The sequence below is a fragment of the Canis lupus genome, chromosome X, assembly GCF_003254725.2.
Source record: "Canis lupus dingo isolate Sandy chromosome X, ASM325472v2, whole genome shotgun sequence".
NCBI classification, from domain to species: domain Eukaryota; kingdom Metazoa; phylum Chordata; class Mammalia; order Carnivora; family Canidae; genus Canis; species Canis lupus.
The window spans coordinates 43400975-43426179 of record NC_064281.1 but is presented as its reverse complement, the minus strand read 5'-3'; the positions used below and the strand labels follow the sequence as shown (position 1 = coordinate 43426179).

The 25205-nt window shown below is 45.5% G+C and overlaps 1 protein-coding gene across 1 annotated transcript in view; it reads left to right on the top strand.

Moving 5' to 3' along the window:
• The window catches only part of SHROOM4 (shroom family member 4), a 273867-nt gene that overhangs the window by 222677 nt on the left and 25985 nt on the right, over positions 1-25205 (top strand). The window contains exons 3-5 of the mRNA XM_025468625.3: positions 8931-9065; positions 11424-13890; positions 18853-18914. Of these exons, the coding sequence (XP_025324410.1) occupies positions 8931-9065; positions 11424-13890; positions 18853-18914 (2664 nt within the window). The remainder of the gene's footprint in view (positions 1-8930; positions 9066-11423; positions 13891-18852; positions 18915-25205) is intronic.

Genomic DNA, 25205 nt, shown 5'->3' with positions numbered 1-25205 from the left:
AGAATTTTAACTTTCCCAGACTGACAAGAAGGCCACTGTCATACAAGTTGTCTTTAAAATTATAGGAGGTTGGCAATTTACACATTTAGTACAATCCCTATCAAAATACCATGGACTTTCTTCAGAGAGTTGGAACAAATCATCTTAAGATTTGTGTGGGATCAGAAAAGACCCTGAATAGCCAGGGGAATATTGAAAAAGAAAAACAGAGCCAGGGGCATCACAATGCCAAATTTCAAGTTGTTCTACAAAGCTGTGATCATCAAGACAGTGTGGTACTCGCACAAAAACAGACACATAGATCAATGGAACAGAATAGAGAACCCAGAAATGGGCCCTCAACTCTATGGTCAACTAATATTTGGCAAAGCAGGAAAGACTATCCACTGGAAAAAGGACAGTTTCTTCAATAAATGGTGCTGGGAAAATTGGACAGCCACGTGCAGAAAAATGAAACTAGACCATTTTCTTACACCATACACATTGATAAACTCAAAATGGATAAAAGATCTAAATGTGAGACAAGAATCCATCAAAATCCTAGAGGAGAACACAGGCAACACCCTTTTTGAACTCTGCCACAGCAACTTCTTGCAAGATACATCTATGAAGGCAAGGGAAACTAAAGCAAAAATGAACTATTGGGACTTCATCAAGATAAAAAGCTTCTGCACAGCAAAAGAAACAGTCAACAAAACTAAGAGACAACCTACAGAATGGGAGAAGATATTTGCAAATGACATTTCAGATGAAGAGCTAGTATCAAGATCTATAAAGAACTTATTAAACTCAACACCCAAGAAACAAACAATCCAATCCTGAAATGGGCAAAAGACAGGAACAGAAATTTCACAGAGGAAGACATAGACATGGCCAACAAGCACAAGAGAAAATGCTCCACATCACTTGCCATCAGGGAAATACAAATCAAAACAACAGTGACATACCACCTCACACCAGGGAGAATTAACAAGGCAGGAAACCACAAATGTTGGAGAGGATGTGGAGAAACGGGAACCCTCTTGCACTGTTGGTGGGAATGTGAACTGGTACAGCCAATCTGGAAAACTGTGTGGAGGTTCCTCAAAGAGTTAAAAATAGATCTGCCCTATGACCCAGCAATTGCACTGCTGGGGATTTACCCCAAAGATACAGATGCAGTGAAACGCCGGAACACCTGCACCCCAATGTTTATAGCAGCAATGTCCACAATAGCCAGACTGTGGAAGGAGCCTCAGTGTCCATTGAAAGATGAATGGATAAAGAAGATGTGGTCTATATATAAAATGGAATATTACTCAACCATTAGAAAGGACAAATACCCCCCATTTACTTCAAGTGGATGGAACTGGAGGGTATTATGCTGAGTGAAGTAAGTCAGTCAGAGAAGGACAAACATTATATGATCTCATTCATTTGAGGAATATAAAAAATACGGAAAGGATTGGTGAAGCTCCTGCTTCTCTGGGAAAGGAATAAAGGGGAAAGAAGAGAAAATGAGTGGGAAATATCAGAGAGGGTGACAGAACATGAGAGACTCCTAGCTCTGGGAAATGAACAAGGGGTAGTGGAAAGGGAGGTGGGTGGGGGATGGGATGACTGGGTGACGGGCACTGAGGGGGGCACTTGATGGGATGAGCACTGGGTGTTAATGCTATATGTTGGCAAATCGAACTCCAATAAAAAATATACAAAAAATAAATAAAAAATAAAATTATGAGAGGCTAAACTTGGTCATGTAATCTGGAACTCAGCACTGCTAAGTGAGAGGATGCCCCTTTTACCCCCACCTCATCTCCCAGACTCTTTCCCAAATCCCAAATTGGCCAAACTGCTTGTGCTCCTCTCTTAAGTCCCTTTGCCTACAGATTTTTCAAGTATATGCGATCTCTGTCCAACCTGCTTATCATATCACCTCATCCAGTGATTCCCCTGCCCATCCAGTGATTCATCTGCCCATCCCCACCCCACCTCCCTACCTCAGCAAGTCCCATGAACACACTTGCACCTCTTGTCATAATTTTCTCAACTTAACCTGGCTACGGAGAGGGCCAGACTATTATCAAACTCATTTTTCTTTATTTTGTTAGGAAGTGGGGATCTGCAGGCCTCATCAGGGAAGCACTGTTAGACACTGGGTAGCTGAGTGGAAGGAGGAAGGCACTCGGTGACCAGAAGATTAGGAGAGCCTGGGCGCCGAGGCCTGAGTAAAGACGTGAGAAGAGACAGTTTATCCTGATAATTTTTCCAACCAGGAATTATCCTTTAGTGTACTGTTAAAGGTACTGTGTTCCCTAGTGTATTGTCAAGGAATGGTGATCCAACCAGCAGTATCAGCATTATTGTAGAGCTTGTGAGAAAGTCATATCTGGGGTGCCTAGGTGGCTTAGATGGTTAAGCATCTGTCTTCGGCTCAGGTGCTAATCCCAGGGTCCTGGGATTGAGCCCACATGGGCCTCCCTGCCCAGCAGGGAGTCTGCTTCTCCCTCTCCCTCTGCCCCTCCCCCTGCTTTTGCTTGCTCTCTCTCTCTCTCTCTCTCATGCGCTCTCTCTCTTTCTCTCTCAAATGAATAAATAAAAAATCTTTTTTAAAAAGTCAAATCTGAAGCCTACTCTACACCTACTGACTCAGAATCTGCATTTTTACAAGATGGCCAGGCTGTTAGTATGCCCACTAAAGTATGAGAAGCTCTGTTCTAGAGTACTAGGTTTTGCTTTTGAACATTGTTTTATTTTCTAATTTTTTTTATTAAGTTTTTTATTTGATTCCAGTGGAGTTAACATATAGTATTCTATTAGTTGCTGGTGTAGGATATAGTGATTCAACAATTCCATACAACCCCCGGTGCTCATCCCAAAAAGTACACTCCTTAATCCCCATCTCCTATTCACCCACCCCCCTACCCATCTCCCCTCAGGTAACCACCAGTTTTGAACCTTCTTTTAACTAGTCATTTCTCTTTCATCTTCATTTGGATCGAAAAAGTTACTTTTCTCGCTATTAAGAGTACTTTGCCCATTATTATTTTGGGTAGAAGATAATATTAACTGCAGGTGCCGTTTACTAAATGCCTGCAGATGAGAAAATGGAAGCCCTATGACATGCCTAAGGCCAAACAATTAGTGAGTGGTAAAGCTGAGACTCTAAGCCAGATTGATATGACCATAAAATCCCCAACCTTTTCCTATACAGTACTAACTACCAAAAGAGGACCTCTGGACTTATTTGGACGGCACCTGCCTTTTGAGAAATAAATAAAAGCTCAACCCAGACTTGTCTAGGCAGTACAGAGGGAAGAGATGATTTCTCTCAAGTCCTACAGTCATGATTTCGCTAGAAAGGAATGGCCTGGATATACTTCTTGTCCTGAGGAGGCTCATGTAAGCCCTCTTGGGCCAGAAATTGCTGGAATCATGACCAGAGGCCAAGGGAAACTGGAACAGGGATCAGGATTATTACGAAGGGAACCCCCTGCCCCCAATTCTAAATCCCTGAGAGAAATGAAACTCTGGTGCCTGACTTTGGGCTTCGGATATACAACAAACTCATGTGGGGGCTGCTCTGGTCTCTGGCTGTCACACAGGTCAGTGAGGACATCATTTGAAGCCCTGGCCTGGGGCCCAGGACTATTACATCATAGCATGCTATAGCTGGAAGGGTTGTTTGTTTCAATGGAGTGCAATGTTTTATTTTGCTGAGAGGAAACAGAAGCTCAGAGGGGGCAGTAAGTTGTCAGAGGTCAGAGCAAATTCATAGCAGAGACAGAGATGCCAACTCCAGGCACCACTATTCTGGAGTTGGAGTATCTGCTGGAAAATGAAGTTTTCAAAAAGAAAAAAAAAAGAAAATGAAGTTTTCCTTGTATTTGCTCAGGTGCCCATAGGAAGTGCAGACCCCGTAGAATATGACCCAGACTGGTTTGTAAGTCTTGCTGTCTCAGCAAGACCTTTACCCTGGAAAATCTCTAGGTCACTTGCCCCCAGCTATGTAAAACCAGCTGTGGTACTGACTACTTGCTCTTTGGGACCTGAAGGCTGCTCAGCTTGGCTGATCTCTGGGGCCCAGAGGACCTACGGAGATGGCTGGGTGGGGTCAGCTCAGTTCAGGAAGCTCAGGAATTCTTTTAAGTGTATGTGTCTGGGGTATTTTTCTCTCTCACTTACATGTATTTTTAAAAATTCTTTTTAGACACTCGCTTTATCTTTCCCAAACATCATTTCCTTGCTCCTTTCCTGAGTTCTAGCAGTGGCTGGGGGCCCAGCTTCCTTATTGGCCCCTGAGCTATGGAAGGGGTTGGGCCAGGCTCAGAGGAGGAGGCTGGAGCTGGGAACAGGGGGGCTGTTTATGCTGCTGGAACGGACTTTCATCCTTTCCTTTGCCACCAGGGTACTGGCTGGTTTCTGGAGCAGTGTCTTCATTCTTGTCCTGCTCTTGACCCTGGCTCTTGGCCGCAGAGGTGGTGGCCACATCTAGGTCCACCAGCTGATGGCCATACCTTGCCTTCAGTGCCACTCCCCTCTGTCCTTGGAACTGGGACCTGACTGTGCCTGAGCCCCCTGGATCACACTCAGGAGCTTGGGCTGACGGCCCCTCATCTCAGGAGGTCTTAGCAGGAAGGCAGATGGGTCCCAGCTAAGGGAAGCTCTGGCCTGCAGAAAGAAGCCCTGGGGGCTGGAGGGGTTGGTGGGCACCTGAGCTGACCTGGATACCCACCTTTCTCCTAAGCCATCTCCCCACCAGGGGCAACTTTCATGGTAGGTACCGCTGGTAGCCATGGCTGCCGCCCCTCTTCTCCCTTCTGCTTTCTCTCCTCAACATCCCTTTCCTTCTGCTTCCTAAGAAAGGAATTTTGGGATAATGAATGATGGGGTATATGCCAATGACAGTACCTGAGCCAGCCTTGGAAGAAAAGGCAGACACAGGCGCCATTCCCTCACGGCCAGGCCTGGAGCTGCATGGTTGGTGGTTGGCATTTTCTTGCCTCTCTGCTCATTTCTCTTCATCCCTCTTCCCCACCACCTAAAGAGGGTATGGTTTAAACTCTCGGACCACCGCAACTTTCCTTTTCTGACTGCTTCCTGTGGAAAGAGGTAGGAGAAGCCTCAGGTATTCAAGCTTGTTGAGACAGGGCCCTCTTTGGGGAGGAGGGGCCACAGGGTATCCTAGAAAGGACTGGAGGTTCTGAGCCTCATTCTCGTGGCAAAGCAATTTCAGCATTCTGTGTCTCTGTTTCCTCATCTGGAAAGTGGAGATAATAAAAGCTCTTACTGATAAGGTCAGAGTGAGGACCAAATCAAGTAATGGATGCAAAGTGCTGAGGGCCTGGCACATCTTCAGTATTCAATTAACGGTCCCCATTGTTATTTTCTTTAAAGTTTATGGTATGTCAGACACTATGCCATGTGGTTTCACATGCGAGATTCCATTTGATCCAGGTTCTAACTTGTGAGTAAGGGATAGTTATCTTCCTCATTTTACAGATAAAGGATCTGTAACTCAGGGAAGTTACTTGCCCAAGGTCACACAGCTAGAAGTGGAATGTTAAAAATGGGCTGTCTCTGAGTCTTGGGATGTTTAGGAACAGCACAAGACCAAGTATTTGACCCTATAGTTTCCTCTCCTTTTCCCAAACTAAGGCTAAAAGGCTCCAGCTCTAGCTCCAGTTCTTCTGCTAGGATTTTTCTTCCCCCAGTTTGTGGTTTTCTCTTAGTGGTACCAATGCCCCTACTGCCTTGCTTCTGTCTCCTTTGAGATTGTTCCCTACACCTGGTGAAGCCTTACAGAGCAGGGGCTTCTGTAAGCTACATTTCAAAATGTGGCAAGGGAGTGGTGTAGCAAAATCTTGACAATGGGTAGACAAGTTGAGTACTCTTGGGAGTACTCTTGAACCATCGAGAAGGGCAAGTCTGAGCTGATAACCCTTGTTACAGACTACATACTATTCATTAACACCTTGTTATGCATTAGGCTGTGTCTCAAATGCTTTGAGAATATTATCCTTAATCCTCACAATAACCCAGCCAGGTAGGGATTATTGTTCCCTTTTTCAAATAAGAAAACTGAAGCTCAGATGGGTTAAGTGACTTGTATAGAATCACACAACCAAAGTAGTAGACTTAAGAGACATGAACCAAAGATCCATCTACCCGTGTTTATCTCCTTGCTTACTGGCCTAATGCAGTTGGTGGGATGAAATGATGATGGGCAACATAAAAACATCATATTATTATGGGCCAAATTGTGAGGACTACATGACTAAAGACAAGCACCCTATGGGACATGGTACTTGAGCAGTACGTTAAAGAACAGGTGGAATCCAGGCTGACAAAATGAGAGGGGGACTCCAGGCAAAGCGAACACTTAGAGTAATAACTCAAATTGGTTGAGGGCCGACCAGACTTTGCTCTAAGCAGCTAACATCCATTGTCTCATCTGTTCTTTACAACCCCCACGAATTAGGAATTATATACCCCATTTTACTGCAGTGGAAACTAGAGCTCTGAGAAGTGAAGTCAACCATGTAAAGCAACAGAGCTCATAAGTGGTAGAGCTGGAATTCAGACCAAGGTGCTCTATCTCAAGAGCCTGTGCTACATTCTGTTGGAAAACCAACAGCAAAAGGGACAAAGTTGGTTGCAGACCACGACTGGAGCACGGACATGGGAGATTGGGCTGGGTGGCTAAAGATAGCTGATAGATGGCTTTGCAAGTCTGATCTAGTTTACATTTGATACAGGACAGGATAAGAAATAGGGAGCCAGTGAAGATTCTTAAATAGGTGAGTGCCACAATTCAAGTGGTGTTTGACATGATATGATCTAAAAGCAATGACTGGAGGTGGAACAAGGGGAGACTGGCTGGCACATGGACACAGTATTTGGATATAAAGCGTTAAGGGCCTGGATGTGGAAGAAGGGCCCAACATAACAGAGGTACCCTGTTCTCTGCCGAATCCTCCCTCAGCACCTGGAAGCATAGTACATAGTAGGCATGCGTGGCTCATAGTAAGTGGCAGTACATAGTACTTTCATGAGCTGCTTTATACACAGTTGTGAACGGCTGACCAGCAGGTAATAGTAGCTGGAAAGATTTCTAGCATCATGGCTTAGTGAGTGAGACTCTGGAATAGTACCCTACCTCCTCCCCCACCAAGATCTTCTTCTGCCTCCGGTCTCCCCACTGGGCACTCTGAAACCCATAATAGAACGCTGTAATTAAAAGTGGGGGCCTCGCTTGGCTTTCCTCCCCATAAATCCTACCCGGGACCACTGACCTTTGGTCGCTCTGGTTCCTGACCTTTGGCCAGCAGCTTCCCTTGCCCTTCCCCTCACCTCCTTGTCCGAGTCTGGCCTGTTACCATTCAACACCTGTTTTTCCCCGGGAAGGCCATCCTCAAGACTACCTTTTTAGGCCTCTGGCCTCTAGAGCTTCACACTGCTGGGATTTTTCTGTGTTTCCACTGGAGTGAAGGCCCCTCCCAGCTGGGATGGAATGCAGCTCAAGTCTAGCCACTACTGCTCCTGGGAGGTAGAGAGCTGATTTATCGCACTAGATGACAAGCTTGTCTAAAATAGGGCCCCTTATCCTAGTCGACTCTGTATCCTCAGTGTCTAGTATGGAGCTTGCCATGGTAAATGCCTACATAAATTAGTAAAGAAGCTATCATCTCTCAACTCACTCATTTTCTTATTTCTCATCCTTTTCTCTTACTCTGTCATTCATCTCTCTCTACCACCCAATGCCCTCTACTATGTATTTATCTATAATCTCTCTCAGTTTTTCCCCTTTCTGGCATTTGTTTTTTCTTGGTAACCTCTCTCACTCTTTTCTTTCTCATCTACTTGGTCCTATTGACATCCTTTGCTTGCTTGCTTTCCCTCCCCACCTCCCTCCCTCCCTCCCTCTCCCACCCACCTCATCAGTCTTCTCCTTATCTTCTATCACTACCCATGTCCCATATGTGCTCTTGTCCATCTCATTCTTCCCCACTTGCAAGGGTGGCATCTGTTCCTGGGGAATGTACCAGAGGACAGGAATGGGTCATGTCTAAGCCTGTTGGTGCAAGAGTATGGTTGCAGCCTCCAGCGCCAGACAGATCCTTGTGGTTGCATCCAGGGCCTTGGCCTCAGACCCAGGTCCTTTATGTACCCCTGCCTGCCATGCTGAGCAGCCAGTCTCCTCTGTCAGCCTGGCACTACGCCATTTGCTACTTTGTGCTATTTTCCCTGGCAAAAGTTGGGGCTCCTCGCCCCCACCCTTTCCCTACAAACCTGGGCATCTCACCTCTGTGCCCATCTTATCTTCCACTCTCTCAGTGCCTTCGCCATGCTTCCTTTGAATTAGCTCTATCACTCTCACTAATCTGTAAACTCCCAAGGGCAGAGACTAAGGGTGCATCCCCAGAACTGTGTACAGACTGTACCTAGTAAACAAGGAAACATCTGACAAATGCTTAACATATGAACAACTGAAAATTGGAGGATTTGCAGTCTAGTGTTGACTTGTTTGAACCTCTCAATCACTTGCCTCTTCTTTTCTCAGAGAAAAATGAGAAGATTGGCCAGATGGATTTTTTTTTCCTCAACAAAGACATAGCGTAGCTTACTGTTTATCGGGTAGCAGCACTCATTTTTTCCACAGGTACTTAATGAGCATCTGGTATGGTGTCTGGCACTGCTGTGTGGGCTTGGGCTACACCCATGAGCAAAACAGCCCTGTGAAGCCAATACTTTGAATGTCCATACTTCACCCTCAGGATGAAGGAGATTTGAGAGCTGGGAGCTGAGGAGGGCCACTAAGATTCCTTACCAGCTCCTTGCAAGATGTTCTACTTCACTTAAGGGAAAGAGGGGGTGGGGGCGGAAGCTGCATGGGAAGTGATTTCAGCTCTGGTTCCCTAAGCTGACTTCCTGTCCCTTTATTGCTGTAGGAGAAACGCCCCTGTCAGTAGGCCGCATTCATGGCATGTGGCCAAGCTGCTGGAGGGATGCCCTGAAGCGGCCACCACCATGCATTTCCCCTCTGAAGCCTTCAGCTTGTCTTGGCATTCCGGCTGCAACACAGGGTGAGTCTAGAACCCTCCCCTCAAGATGGGCTGGAGGGTAGACAACTTGGCCATCCCCCTACCTCTGCTCTAGTCCCCACTGTATGTTGCAGACCCCAGAGCGCTATAGTGGAAAATGGAGTGGGACTCCATAGTGCCTGGGTTCTAGTCCTAGGCTACTTACTGCTAATCCTCTGTGACTTTGGGACAGTCCCTTCCCTTCTAGAAAATGTTTCTTTGCAATACTTACCTCACGTGGCTTGCCGGACACCACACTCTACTGCTTTTCATCCTATTTCAGTGGCTGCTCCTTTGCAGTCTTTTAACCTGGTTCTTCTGAATCCCGCCCCCTCCCCCCTTTCCCCTGGTCTCTTAATGCAGGAGTGCACCAGGGCTCAGTTCTGGTCCTCTTCTCTAGCTACAGTGACTCGCTGGTGATCTCATCCAGAGTTTATCAGCTCTGTCATTGAGCCAAAGCCTTCAGACTGGGCACCTCCCTGAATAATAGGGTCCGGTCCACTTGCCATGAGCCTCTCTCAATTCGGTAGGCCTGGTATTGTCTGTTGTCAAAAACAGCTGTGCAGAAGAGGCAAGAACTTTGTCTGCAAACACTCAGAGCCAGCAAAGCTGACCTTTCTCTTCCACAACAAGATCTTCCCTCTCAGGAGGAATTTCTGTTGATGAGGCTCAGGGAAGCCAAGCATTGAGTTTGCCCTAAGTCAGTGACTTTATTTGGCAACGGAAGACAGGAGCTCCAAGCAGAGGCAGAGGCAGTGTTATTCTGGAAGAATACACTGAAACATATTCTGAGCTTGGCTCCTGTTTGAGTGGGGGTGTGATTGTTTGTAGCAGGAAGGGTGGTAGAGTGGGTAGCAGGTTCCCTTGCCAACAAGGAATTGATGGATTCTTAACCCGGGGGTCAAGTTTGCAGAGTGGGTAAGGGGCAAGAGCAAGCATTAAGGAAAGCTGATCCGAGGGGCTCGTGGGTCCCTGCCACCACTCAGTTCTGGCTTTCTGAACTGTGGCCTTTCTGAGAACAGTCTGTGACCTCTGGGGTTCTAGTCATAGGGAGTTACTGGCATGACTTGGCTCACTTTGGCTTTGTTTGTGGGAAATGGTACTTAAAATTCCAGATTGTGTCTGATCCCAGTCCCTTCCTTGGTCTCCCGGGTTTGGTTTTGCTGTGGGGATGAGGGAGGGATGGGTAGGCAGGAGCAATGATACTGACAACACTAGTGGTGCAGAGGGTGCTGACAACAATAGCAATTAAAACAAAAAAGCAAAAGAGCAGTAGCTACCGTGTATCGAACCTTTTCTAGGAGCCCAGGCTGTGACAAGGGCGTCACATTTATTAACTGCTTTTACCCACAAAGCAAGCCTCTGCTACAGATATTATTATTAGTCCCATTTAACAAATAGTATAGCGGAAGAGCTAAGAGGTTGGACTCACAGCGACTTAGGTTCAGATTCTAGCTCTGCTTCTTTAGCACCTTCGTGGGCTTGTCAGTTTACCTTGCTAAGCTTGTTTCCTTTCCTCTAAAGTGGAGATAATAATATCTCCCCTTCAGTTTGAAATGAGACATTGTAAAGTGCCTGGTACATCATAGGTCCTTGGTAAATGGTCAGGATTGCTATGGTCAAGAAGAGAACAGGTTGCCGGAATTCCAGCCCTGTCTGGGTCACAAGCTACAGCTGGGTGATCTTGAGAAAATCACCTCCTCAGAATCACTTCCTTTTGAGCACTTGCCTGACTCCAGAGGTTCTCAAAAGTGTGGTCCCTTGGACCAGCAAGTAGTACCACCATCACCTGGGAACATGTCAGAGAGTAAAATTCTCAGGATCCACCCAGATATAGCACTCTGGGGCTAGGGCCCAGGAACCTGTGTTTGGATGAGCCCACCCCCTTCTTCTGATGCATGCTCAAATTCAGCAACCACTGATTTACAAAATGGGCTGACTGAAATTGAATCAACCCTTTGGAGCCCCTCTCTGACACTAATATTCTATGATTGTCTGTCCTGGCAGAGAGCTGCATGCTGACTCCCTAAGGACAGTGACAGGCCAGAAGCAATTCTAGACTCACTGGTGGCAGGGAAACAAAGCCTAAGCCCTGATGGAGTTCTCACTCTTTTAGTCTTTGGGATCTTGCCCTCTCCTGCTCCCATGTATTATCTTATCTCCCATTTTACCACATCTCTGTGTACCCCCACTGTCCATATCTTTCGCTGTTTCCCTTCCTTTCTGTGTTGCCTTATCTCCTTCTTATTTGTGGCATGGATGCCTCTGGGTTGTTCTGCCTTCTTCCATGGCAGGGCTGGCCAAGGTGGGAAAGGGATCCAGTAATTTGACTAACTAATCAGTGTGCCCTGTGTCTTGCAGTGACGTGTGTGTGCAGTGGTGCCCACTCTCCCGGCACTGTAGCACTGAGAAAAGCAGCTCCATTGGCAGCATGGAGAGCCTGGAACAACCAGGCCAAGCTACCTATGAGGGGCACCTTTTGCCCATTGATCAGAACATGTACCCCAACCAGCGTGACTCAGCCTATAGTTCCTTCTCAGCCAGCTCAAATGCCTCTGACTGTGCCCTTTCCCTCAGGCCAGAGGAGCCAGGCTCTGCAGACTGCGTCATGCAAGGCTCGGGGCCAGCTAAAGCCCCTAATGGCCGGCCCAGTGTAGCTGAGACCTCAGGAGGTAGCCGGCGCCCCAATGGGAGCCACCCAACTCTCAGCTCCCAGATGTCATCCTGCCCAGAGGAGGACCACCACTCAGAGCCTGCCAAAGCTGCCAGAGGCCCACCACAGCCTCCAGTGAGGCGAGATAGCCTGCAAGCCTCCAGAGCCCAACTCCTCAATGGAGAGCAGCGCAGGGCTTCTGAGCCTGTGGACTCCTTGCAGCAGGAGAAAGTGAGCTTAGACACTGTGCTATCCCCAAGGAACCCTAACAGGTTCTGCTGCCTCAGTGGGCAAGACCAAGTGACAAATGAGGGCCATCAGAACTGTGAGCTCAGCCAAGCTCCTGAATCCAGCCAGCAGGACTCTGAGCATCTAATAATGGAGGCCTCAGCCAAAGCTGCTGGATTCCCAAAAGCGTGTGACAAAGCTTCCAGCATAGATTACAGCCCACTCAACAAGGCTTCAGCAGAGCTAGCTAAGGCTTCCTTTGGTGGCCCCCCACACCTCACAGGACCCACAGGGCATCGCCATAGTGCCCCAGAACAGCTGCTGGCATCCCATTTACAGTATGGACACCTTGATACCAGGGGCAGCAAGGGAACAGAGCTCCCAGCTGGGCACGATGGCCATGAGTGGACTCTGTCACCCCTGCATAGCAGCCATACAGGAAAGAAAAGTCCATGTCCCCCTACAGGAGGAACCCAGGACCAACACAGTAAAGAAAGAAAGGCCAGGCAAGTGGATGATAGGCCTTTGTGTTCGGGGCACCAGAGCCCAAGCAGTTCCCCACTTGGAGAAGCTGATGGACACCCTCCAGAAAAAGGTTTCCAGGACCCAAACAGAGCAAGTGGAGCAGGCAGTGAATCAGCCAGCCAGCAGCCCTCTGCCTCTGGCTCCCTCATCCAACAAACCAGGGATTGTTCTTCAACCACTAAAGTAGCTGACAGCACAGAGGCTACCGAAGAAGGGGACAGTGAACCCAAGGAATGTGGCTGGGTGGGTGGTAGGCGGCACAGAGGTCCTCGGGGCCGCTCAATCCAAAACCGGCGCAAGAGTGAGCGTTTTGCTACCAATCTGCGTAATGAAATTCAGAGGAGGAAGGCCCAGCTCCAGAAAAGCAAGAATTCCCTATCACAGCTGTGTGACACTCAGGAGCCTGTGGAAGAGACTGAGGAGCCCCTAGAAAGTCCTCCACCTCCCACCTCTAACTCATCTCTTCTATCTTCATATAAAAAACCACCTAGCCCCAGAGACAAGCTCTTCACCAAGAGTATGATACTCAGGGCTAGGTCTTCAGAGTGTCTTAGCCAAGCCCCAGAGAGCCATGAATCTAGGACAGGCTTGGAGGGACAAATAAGCCCTGGTCAAAGGCCTGGCCAGCCTTCTTTGGGCCTGAACACCTGGTGGAAAGTGTCTGACTCATCCCCCTCTGACTCTGAGAAAACCAATGTTCACCGTGGAGTCCGTGGAGGCCATTGGAGATGGTCTCCAGAGCACAACCTGCAGCCACACGTGGCACTAGCCATGGAAAGCCCTTCTAACCTGGGTGATAGCAAAGAATTGAAGGCTTCTACTGCCCCAGCTGGGGAGGAAGCCATCCTCCTGCCCTTCGCAGACAGAAGAAAGCTCTTTGAAGAGGGTAGCAAATCCTTATCTACATCGCATTTGCCAGGTTTAACCACTCATAGCAGTAAAACTTTTACCCAGAGACCAAAACCTGTAGACCCAAACTTCCAGCCACTGAGCTCCAGCTATCGGGAATTAAGGCACCATCTGATGGACCAATCGTATCATGCCACAGACCAATCATATCATTCTGTGTCACTTCTGCAGTCAGAAACTCCGCCCTACTCAGAATGTTTTGCAAGCAAAGGTCTAGAACAGTCCATGTGCTGCAAGCCACTGCACTGTGGTGATTTTGATTACCACAGGACCTGCTCTTACTCCTGCAGCGTCCAGGGCGCCATAGTCCATGACCCTTGCATGTATTGTTCTGGGGAGATCTGTCCCGCTTTGCGAAAGAGAAACATGATGCCCAACTGCTACAACTGTTGGTGCCACCACCACCAATGTTTCCGGTGCTCAGCCTGCTATCACAATCCCCAGCACAATAGCCCCGAGGATGGCAGCTTGGCACCTGGCAACACTTGGAAACCCAGGAAGCCAACAGTGCAGGTGAGACCTTGGTTCTTGGACGGGTTTGCTTCACTGTTCTCTTAGTGAGGAGGAAGCGAGGTAAATCACTAGAAAACATAACAACCACAATTCCTTGAAACTGTACTGCCCCAGCTTCACCAAGTGGTAGTGTCGTAACCCTGGGCACTCAGCCACCAGAATTGCAGTTAGCCCATCTTTTGAGTTAGGTGAAAATAACTTTCTTCACAAGTGGACAGAACTGGGATTTATATCCTGACTCTAAAACAGGTCTCTGAATGACCTTGAGCAAGTCATCCAACCACCAGGGCTTGCAATGACATGATTTTGAAAGGAAAAAAAGAGAATTTTTGCCTCATGAAATGGCCAATACTGAGGAAAGTCTTACTGCCTCATCTCTAAAGTGGGGGAAAATCATGGCCGCCTCATAGATCAGTTGTAAGGATCCAAACAGGCCCAGTGCCTGGCAGAAAATAGCACTTATTCCCTTCCATCTCCTGCTTAAAAACTGCTTGGAGCTACAAAATTTGCAAATGCCCTCCCTAGGTTCTGCTTTTAAAGACTTGATTTGTCTGGTTTTCTAAAGAACAGATCCTTATGCTTTTCTCCAGCCTATCTTTGTCAGAGACCTGGGTCGAGACCAGCCGTTGCTACACCCCGGTTGGTTATGACCTACCCCCACCAAACACAGGCCCCAGCATACCCCCAGGGTACTTCTGAGAGGATCCACATGTCCTTACTGACTCTCTGCCTCATTTCTTCCCCAGGGTTCCCCTAGTACCACCTTTTGGCTGGTGCACTTGAATCAGAAGTTAATTCCTGTGTTGAACTGTTGTTGCATAGGCAGACACTTCTGAATTACTTCATGTATGACATTTCTCAGAACACATTCTTTGAAAAAAAAAAAAGGAACCTCAGGGGTGAAAGAAGCCTTACATAAAAGAGTATATGCTGTTCCTTTTATGAACATTCTAGAACAGCTCTTCTGTGGGCAACAAGGTTAGAATAGTGGTTACCTACAGAAGGTGTCCCAGAGATTGAGTGGGAAAAAACATTGTTAATACTGTATGGAAATTCAGTTTAATTCTGTATATTGGCCTTGCATCCTGCAACCTCACAAAACTCACTTATTAGTTCTAGCAGCTTTGTCGTAGCTTTGAAAAGATTTTCTACATAGATAATCGTGTCATCTGCAAACAAAATTGTTTTTTATCGTCCTTTCCACTGTGTGTGCCTTTTCTAGGGAAGGGGGGGGCTTACTGCACCATCTAGGACCTCCAAGACAATGTTTAGTAGAAGTGGTAAGTTTAAGTGTGGCTAGTGTTGCTTTGTTTCAAATCTTTGGCTAATAAGGTTGAGGTGAGCTGTAGGTTTTTCGTAGATGCCCTTTGGCAGGTGGAGGAAGTTCCTTGTCATTCCTAGTTTGCTGAGAGCTTGTATCAGGAGTGGATGCTGAATTTTTTTAAATGCTTTACCTATATATTGAAATGATCCTATAGTTTTTTCTTTCATTCTATTGATGTGGCGAATTATAATTGATTTTTGAAATAAGAACCAGACTAGCATTGCTAGATTAAATCCTGCTTGGTCATGACATTGTATCCTTTTTAATGTGTTACTAGATTTGATTTGCTAATATTTCATTAAGGATTTTTGTGTTTCTGGTTATCAGAGATTCTTGTCTGTAGTTTTATTTTGGCCTTACCAAATACGTTGGGAATGGTCCCTCCTCTTCCGTCTTCAAGAAGAGTTTGTGTACAATCAGTATTATGTCTTCCTTAAGGGTTTAGTAGAATTTATCATTGAAGCCACCAGGACCTGGAGTTTACTTTGCAGAAAGATTTTAAACTACAAATTCCATCTCTTTACTAGATATAGGTCATTTCAGTCATCCACTTCTTCTTGTGAGCATGGGTAATTCATCAAGAAATCTTTCTGTTTCCTTGAGGCTTTCAAATTTCTGGGGATAAAGTTGTTTGTCACTTACTTTAAAATGCATCAAGAAGGTAAGATGGATTGGTGGATGGATAGAGGAATAAAGAGGTATGGGAACAAGGCAGATATAGTAAAATATTAATTGTTAAGTCTAAGTGGTGGATGTATGGGTAATTATAAACTTGTTCTACTTTTCTGTACACTTGAAAATATTTATAACAAAATGTGGAAGGAAAGAGGGGAGGAAATAGAAAATATTGGTTAAAGGGGACTGTTGCTGGAACCAGACTGCCTGTGTTCAAATTCCCCAGCTTTCCCATCAAAAAACATGCAGCTAGTGGTACCTACTTCATGAATTGGTTGATTAAATGTTTAAACATGGGTAAAGCACTTTGGAACAGTGACTACCAGATAGTAATCATCTGTTAAGTGTGAGTTATTTTCTCCTGAAATAAAGGGAGATTTTGGCTTAGGCTGAAATGCTTGCCAAAAAGCTTCTGCAAGTAGATAGCAGAGAAAGGGGGCTGAAGCTGGGGGGAAGGAGATGATGGCTTCCAGAAGTGTGAACCCAGAGCTAGTAACTCCATAAGGGAAGGAGGGGAACTTTGCAGGTTGCAGCAATTGGCAGCAGCAATGCCAGTGTGTCTGTACCCACACCATGCCTCTCCTCTTGTACTCTGAAGGATGAGGCTACATGGGTTTCCAGTGCCTGTTAGACCAGCTCAGCAGGCCTGCTTAGACACTAGGCTTTCAGATATGTGGAGCCACTTCATGTCCATTTCTTCCCCTGTTGCCTGAACACACACATACACATGCCAGACATGGGGAAAACTTGCAGCATGGGATAGGACACCCCAGCTCAAATGACCAAGGTGGTTGATAGGGTGGCTGTCTGAAGTAGGGCTGAGATCCTGCTCCTTAGGGCCCAGGAAGAGGTTAGGGAGCTAATTAGAACCTGTTTAGTGCTGTTAAGAGAACTAAAATCAGTATGCATATACTTTCCACATACTTCATGCCAGTTAGTTTCACACATATTATCAGACTATTTCATTTAACCATTGTATGAGATAAGGTATAATAGGATTCCCATATTATAGCCAAGGAAACCGAGACTCAGAGAGGTCACACATGTACTGAGTGGCAAAGCCCACACTTAAACAACAGAATAGTAACTAACATTTGAGTATCCACTATGCACCAGATACTATTCTAGGTGCTTTACACATATCAACTTATTCAGTCCTCAAAGCACTGCTATTTTGATAATCTAACTATTAAATAGCTTGGGAAAATAAGCTAAAAAAGAAGATGGGTACTTTGCCTGAGGTCACACAGCTGGTGAAGGGCAGGTGTGGGATTTGAATCTGTGTCATCTAGCTTCCAAGGCCAAGCTCCCAGCTATGCTGGGCTGCCTCTCCATAAGTGGATTAAAAATCCCAAGCCCTCTCCAATATGGCAAGATGCCTTCTGGCTATATAACTTCTACCAGGGTGGCAGTCAATCCCCTGTCTGCAACAAGCCATAGGGAGAACTGCCTCATTCGTTCAAAGAGTGGAGGCAATCAATACCAACCTAAGTGGCTCAAGGGAAAAAAGTAAGGTGATCTACTGGGGAGCTGAGAAGGAGGCTGCGAATTGGGACAGGACTTTGGTTTGGCTGCTGCTATTTACTGAGCACTTTCCATAGGGCATGGACAGGAAATCCTGGCTCCCACTGTGGCTGAATGAGTAATAGTGTCTTTGAGGGCAGGGACATCTCACAAGGGTGTAGAGGCAGGATCTGAAGTCTAACAAGTGGTCAGAGCTGCTCTAACATGACAGGTACAGGCAGGGACCGCTTAGGCCTTGGGAAAGCTATAAAACTTCATCTTGTCCATGGCTCCTGACATCTACCACCTCCTACATGCTGAGTGCTGTGCTAGGCATCCTCTATGCACCTCCCATTTTGTTCTCACTAGCAAAGCTAGCAAAGCTTCATAGCCTAGTCCTTATTTGCCAGATAGGAAGCTGAGGTTCAGAGAGGTGACATAACTTCCCTCAAATAACACAACTAATAAGTGTCTTGGCCAATATGACTGACACCAAGTACCTTACTCCCAAAGGGAGTAAAAAGGTTTTTTGTTTTGTTTTTACTGGGGCAAAGGTAATCAAATTTTGAATAGGACCAATATTAATAGCATTGGAGAAAGAGGGAATTTGGAAGATTGGTGAGGTTTAGGAAAAACTGCATCCCTGTTGAGCTAAGCTCTGAGTTGCTAGGTAGATTTCTGGATGCAAAATCAGGGAACATGTCAGAGGCAAATCTGCATCAGGTTTGGAGCTAGTATAGGAAGGAAGGGACATTTTTACAAATGGCACATGTGGCTTGAACTACAGGGAAAAGGGTTGCTTGGGCAAAGCCCTTAAGGAAAAAATGCCCAGGGTGGAGGGTGTACTCTGGTAGTGTGGGGAATGTGGCACCTGGCACTCATGTTCCCCAAAGATGAGCCCACCTCAGTCCCTGCCAGCAGATCTGGAAGGAGGACGAAGGGCTCCTGCGATACAGGGGTGTGCTGGTATGTGTGTATGCATGCTCTCCTTCTGCCTCACCCTCCGAGAAGGTTGCAGCGGGAGCCTCGGGCCTCCAAGCCCTCTCAAGCGCCAGGGCTTACAAGAAGATGCTTTCTATGTTAGAAGAGGAATGAGCAGGTTCACCCAGCAGAACAAACAAAAAGACCTCCTTCATGAGAGCCAGAGCAAACAGCAAACGTGCTAAACTGGTTTATAAGGTGGTTTTGGAGGGGAGCAGAGAAAGAGAGGGAAACGCAGAGTTTCTAGAGCACACGATCCAGTGCTCTCATAGTCTCTGCATGCCCCCAGCAGTTCACTGGGCCTCCTGACAGGAAGGCAGCCCTCCAAGTGCATATTTCTCTAGCCTGGTATGGGAGAATAGAAGAAACCAACTGAGGGATCTGCCCAGGGACAGGCTCCTGACCTCTTCACATTTTTGAGATCATCTGGATACCTGTCTGCTCAGAGCTCCCTCACTTATCAGAATTTTGCCTTGCAGGAATTTCCTGGGGACAAATGGAAACCAATAACAGGAAACAGGAAGACCAGCCAGTCAGGGAGGTAAGTGATCACTCAGGGAGTTGGGGCGAGTTGGTGTCTCTGAGGCTTCTATGGAAATTGCTAAGATCTTTTGTTCACTCAGGTTTCTTTGAGGAGCCTGGCCTGCTATCCGAACCAAGAACTTGATGCCATAGATGTAATCTATCCTGCCCCACCCCCAGGCAGCTGTACTACAGACCAAACTGATCACTAGGACATTTTGGAATAGGGAGTAGTTGGGCAGCATTGTGGGACGTTGTGCCCATCAGCTCAGAAGCCTGGGGCATACCTGCCCCAGAGCAAGGATGTGTGGGAGCAGATCATGCTGAAATATAGATGAGAAGGCATAAATGAGGCCTGCTCTCCCAGCAGCCTGGGCAATTGGAGAGGACAGAGAGGAGTACCGTCCAGTACTGCTGTGCCTTTGCCTCAGTTGTTTGAGGCACTTGTTTCTTGGACTTAGCCATGGTTCTTTTCAGAGGGCTTACTGAGAACGTAGGGTCTGCACATGAAAGTACAGGGGCAGATAATGCTAATGATAGATTAAAACTCCTGGAAGAAGGTAGGGACATTTTTGTAAATGGCACATATGGCCTTGACTAGAGGGAGAAGACTTTCTTGGGCAAAGCCTTTAAAGAAAAAAAAAAAGAGTATAGATTCTGCTTCTGTAATGTGGGGAACCTGGCACTCATGCTCCCAAGAGATGAGCCCACCTTCCATAGTTGTCTATAAGGAGTGCACAGTTACCTTATCTGCGTTGCTTTCCATCAGCCTGGCAGAACCCTCTCTTTTGTGAAATTCCTTGATGTGTTCTTTTAGCCAGTTCTTCTCCAGGCCAAATTATACAAGATACTCCTGAAGTATATTGATTCTTTAACTCTCACTGAAGGAGAGGACTAGAATCTGGCTCTCCTGACCCCCAAAGAGCCCAGGGTTCTTTCCTGGGGCCTGCATTATCCCCTGTGATTTGGTAGTAAAGTCAGAAATAATTTTGGCTTTCTTTTGACTCCAAAGTCTGAGAAACCTATCAGTTTTCTGGTTGGCTATGAAAAAAGGGAAGAACCCAACATTTATGAAAAGCCTACTAAGTGTCAGTCACTGGGCTGGATCCTGTTTAATTCATAATCTCATTTATTCTCCACAACAGTTCATTTTATTACTTATGTTACAAATGAGGTCCAGGGAGATTATATAATGTAGCTGACATCACATAACTACTTAGCAATGGAGCCAGGACTGGGACCCAGGTTTGTCTGGTCCCAAAGTTTACGCTTTCCTCCCTTATAACTGCATCAATTAGGATCCCTAAGGAAACCTTTCAAAAAGATCCCTTAGCGTCATGTCTCAGAAGTCTGAGGTCTGGGTAGGGATACTATGGGACTCTATGGCTGGTCTGATTCCTCACTATGGGCTGACTTGTACCATGTCCTTGGAGAGATCATCTCAATCCAGTGGGTCTGAATTTCCCATATTAGACTGAGACCTCTGAGAAAGAAGACCATATCTTGGCTTTAGATTTCTCCTCTGTGCCTAACACAGCACCTGACACAGAAAAGTTGTTCAAGAGAGTGTCATTGGCTTACCAACCAAAGAAACAGCCTCTTCCACCATTGAATAGGTGAAATGATACAAAAATAATAATGCTACCTAGCATTTCTTGAGCATGGTGCTCTATTCTAGGCACCATGCAAAGCACTTAAATAATTTACAGCTGACCCTTGAATGACACAGATTTGAATTGTGTGGATCCCCTTATACATGGATTTTTTTCAATGAGTACAGTACTATAAATGTATTTTCCTTATGCCATTCTTAACATAAAGAGGGCTTTATTCAAAATATAGTGTATGTACTGCCTTTTTCAGGCAAACAGGAATATTAGAGAAAGAGCATCAGGAAGCACAATGCCTGTCCACCCACAGCGTGAGCAAGGATGACTAACACACACAAAGTTAAGTAGCAGTAATAATAAATTACCACTTACAAAACAACCTATGTACTGCCAGCTAAGTTATACATATTATGTTATGTTTTATATTCCCCCAAACTCTGTCAGGTAGGTATTACTCTCACTAGGGCAGTGGTTTTCAAATTTGAATGTGCTTTAGAAACACTTGGAGGGCTTGTTAAAACATAGACAAATAGATCCCACCCCTACCCGCAGCACCCCCCACCCCAACCCCTGCCAGAGAGTGTGATTCAGGAGGTACTGGAGTGAAGCTCAAAGTTTGCATTTCTAACAAGCTCCCCCAGGTGATACTGATGCAGCTGGTCCCCAGATCACCCTTTGAGAACCACAGACTCAGATAAAGGCTATGAGGTTCAGAAAAGTTAAAAGTAATTCAGCAAAAGTCTCACAGCTACTAATGGGATGAACCAGGATTTAAAGCGAGCTCTTGCTTACTCAGATGAGTTGCCATGAGATGAAAAAATGTCAAATGCATGGTTTAAACAAGAAGCATCTAGGAAGTGGTATGGGGCCAGTAGATGATAAATTGTTCTCTATTTAAGTTTGTTGGGGGGTAAGAAAACAGAAGACTGGGACCCACAGGGGGAAAGGCCCAGAGGGACTAAGCAGAGTAGGTTGGAAAAAGAAATTTCGCTGGTTAAGAGTTCTGGCCTTGGAATCAGTCTGCCCAGATTCAAATCCAGTTTCTTAATTTCTCTAGATGTGTGAGCTGGGCAAGTGGATGTCTGTCTGTCTCTCTATCTCTCTCCTCTTCCCTCTCTCTCCCATCAGTTTCCTTATTCGTAAAGTGGGGTTAGAGTACCTACCTCATGTGATTGTTGCTAGAATTAAATGAGCAAATATGTGTAAAGCATTTGGAACGAAACCTGGCACAGTAAACCCTCAGTAAATGGTAGTTATGATAATAAGGGAGGGGGGAGCAGCAGTCACAGGAACAGTAGAGAAAAGGGTGGAAGAGTGAGGTATTGGACCAGGATAGGTAGGCCTTGAAAACTATGTAATATCACAAATACGGAAGCTATTGAAGAGTTATCCATCAGGTAAGTGACGTGATAAATGCAGCACTTGAGGCACCTGGGCTGCATTCTGCAGCCTCGATAGGTTGGAGGAAGAGCAGCCAGGGGCAGTGATCCAGGCATGAAAGAGCACGGCCCTGGATTGGGAAGGTGGAAGTGCAGCAGGAATGAAGCCAAAGACAGATAAATATGTGTGCTATTTTGGGGAGAAACTGTTTATTATGAAAACCATATTACAGGAAATTAAAACCAGAAGAAAAAGTAGCCTTATTCCTACCACCCTAACACCCTCATTGTTTTCATTTCCCTATCTGCTTTTATCTATAGGTATAGAGATTTGCAGGGGGAGCAGAGTTATAATAACTATGTAGATGTGATTTTGTGTGTCCTGCTTCTTTTTTTTTTCCACCAAGCATTACTTAGTAAACAATTTTTCATGTTGCTGTACTGGCTTCCTCAATAGTTATAAATTTTAATGGCTGCATATTTCAGCAGCTTAATGTGCTATAATTTGCTTAATCATTCCCAAATTGTTGGAGATTAGGTTGTTTCCAATTTCTTGCTATTACAAAGTAATGTTGCAGAAAAATTTTGAGTAGGCTCTAACCTTTTTCTCATTTTGAATTATCTCATTAAAAACAATTATCCAGAGTTGAGATCACTAGTGGAAACCATACAAACATTCTTACTGTTTTTGATAGATTGCACCAAACTCTTTCCCAGGAGGCATTTTACACTGCCATTAACAATATATAAGGATACCAGCTTCCCCCAAATCTTGCCATCTGTGGCAAATGTTTCTAATGCAATACGTGGGAACAGTAGTACAGTTTCAATTGGCCTCACTTTGGTTATTCTCATTTGAGATGTTTTCATGTGTTTACTTAATATTTGCATTGCTTCTCCTTTGAATTGTCTGTTCAGATGACTTGCTTACAAGGAAGTGACACCTTTTGAGGAAAAAGGAGAGAGGACTGGTGACTGGAATTTGGGAAAGAAAGGAAATAAGTCAAAAGTAACTCCGAGCGGCAAGATACCTAGAGAAAGTAATTGACAGGGCTGGGGCAGGTGAGAAAAGGGAGCTAACTTGGTGCAGATATGTTTGACATGCTGACTTTGAAGTTAATGAGGAAGACAAGTGGATCCTTCAGAGGAGGCTTGTCAATCAGGCAGCCACAGGGGTAAGATGAAGAAGAACCAGCAAATACGCTGAAGAAGCAAGCAGCTGGCATGGTAGAAGAGGCAGGCCAGTGCACCATGACAAAAGATGAGAAGAGGACCACTACTGGCTTTGACAGTTCAGAACCACAAGTGATCTTCAGGAAAGCAAACTTAGTACAGTGGTGGGCATAGAAAGTAGAGGGCATGATGTCTGTAAGGGGATTCATAGGAAAGAAATGTACTTCATGCCTTTTCTTTGCCAAATAATATTTCACTATATGGACATACCACTTTTGATGTATCCATTCATCTATTGGTGGACATTTAGGTAGTTTCCACTTTTCAGCTACTGTGAATAATGCTGCTGTGACCATTCGTGTGCAAGTTTCTGGGTGGACGTGTTTTCAGTTCTCTTGGGTCTAAACTTAAGGAGTGCAATCTGGGGGCCATATGGCAATTCTATTAACTTTCTGAGGAACAGCCTGTTTTTCAAAGTGGCTGTACCGTTTCACATTTCCACTACCAATGTAGGAAGGTTTCCATTTCCTTTCATTAATTTTAATACAGTGATTATGTGGTAGTGACACTGTGTCATTAGAAAGATATTTTAAGGAACACCTGGGTGGCTCAGGGGTTTGAGCATCTGCCTTTGGCTTAGGTCGTGATCCTGGGATCCTGAGATCAAGTCCCGCATTGTGCTCCCTGGCAGGGAGCCTGCTTCTCCCTCTGTCTATGTCTCTGCCCCTCTCTGTGTGTCTTTTATGAATAAATAAATCAAATCTTTTCAAAAAAGAAAAATATTTTAAAAGAACTTTAAAAACATAGCTGAACATTTTAGAAATGTCTCAAAAGAATAAGTTGGCTAGGGAAAGGAAGAAGAGGAATGGGGTGGTAATTAGAGGGAGCAGTAATGTTTAAGCTGGTGGTCCTCAAAATGTGCTCCTGGGACCGGCAACCTCGGTATTGCCTCTGAACTGGTTAGGGATGCAAATCCTGAGGCCCCACTCAGACCTACTGAATCAGAAACCCAGGTTGGGGCTCTCAAGCTGTGTTTTAACAAGCCCTCCAAGCAATTCCGATGCAAGCTAATTATGAGAACCACTGGTTTAAGTGCAGGTTTGGTCAAGATCTGGAAAAGCAGTTTAAATTTAAAATCAGAAAAGAGAGGTCAATGGAAAGAAAAAAAAAGAATTTGGAGGTGAAGCTGGATGACAGTTTATGACCTCAGGAAGATAAGAAGGTCAAGGGCAGAGACGACATTTAAGAGACGAAACCTTGATGGAGTTTCCGCTCACCTTCCCCTCCAACCCCCACACACATTTTTAATGTTTCTTATGTCATTTCTGTCACAATTGGAATGATAGGTGTAGGTGGGAAAATCAAACGTATATTCTTGAGCCACTCTCTTTGCCGGGAAGCCTGCGATGAATTTTAATTTCAGGTAGTTACACTTTTGGTTTTCTCCCTCCACTGTTATTTGATTTGTGTGCAGAGACTGCAAATGCATTATAATATTAGCAGGAGGGAAAAACGTCAGTGAGTAGATCTGCCAGGAGAAAAAGCAGATCCATAAATGATGCATTTAAAATCCAAAAGAAAGTATTTTCTAGATTATCTCTCTTGGTTTTCTGTACCTGTGATTGCTTCCTCTGATCCTTCCTGATGTTCCATTTGGCACAGAGCTTTAGAACGTGTAGAGCGCTTTTATATATGTGGCCATAGTTAATCCTTACAACAACCATTTGCAGTCAAGCTCTATTTTTCCCATTTCACTGATAAGGAAGCCAAGACTCAGGAGAAGGTAGTACTATACTGTTATAAAGAACAACAACAACAAAAGGTATAATAGCTAACATTCATGAAGTGTTTATTATGTGTCAGGCACTGCTATAAGCATTTCACATGAATTATTTATTATTTATCATCACCCCATGAGATAGTTACCATTTATTGACCCAATTTTACAGATGAGGGAACTTATAGATAGATGAAAGTCATTTGCCCAAGGTCAAAGGGGCATCGGACTCCAGAGCCCTTTGCTTCCAGGATTATAAAGCAAGTACGTGACAAAACTAGACTATGACCCAGATTTTTCAGCTCTTAGCCTAGGGCTCTCTTCCTTCCTTTTATCAAACCACATCATGAGAAGAGTATGGAATATCTAGT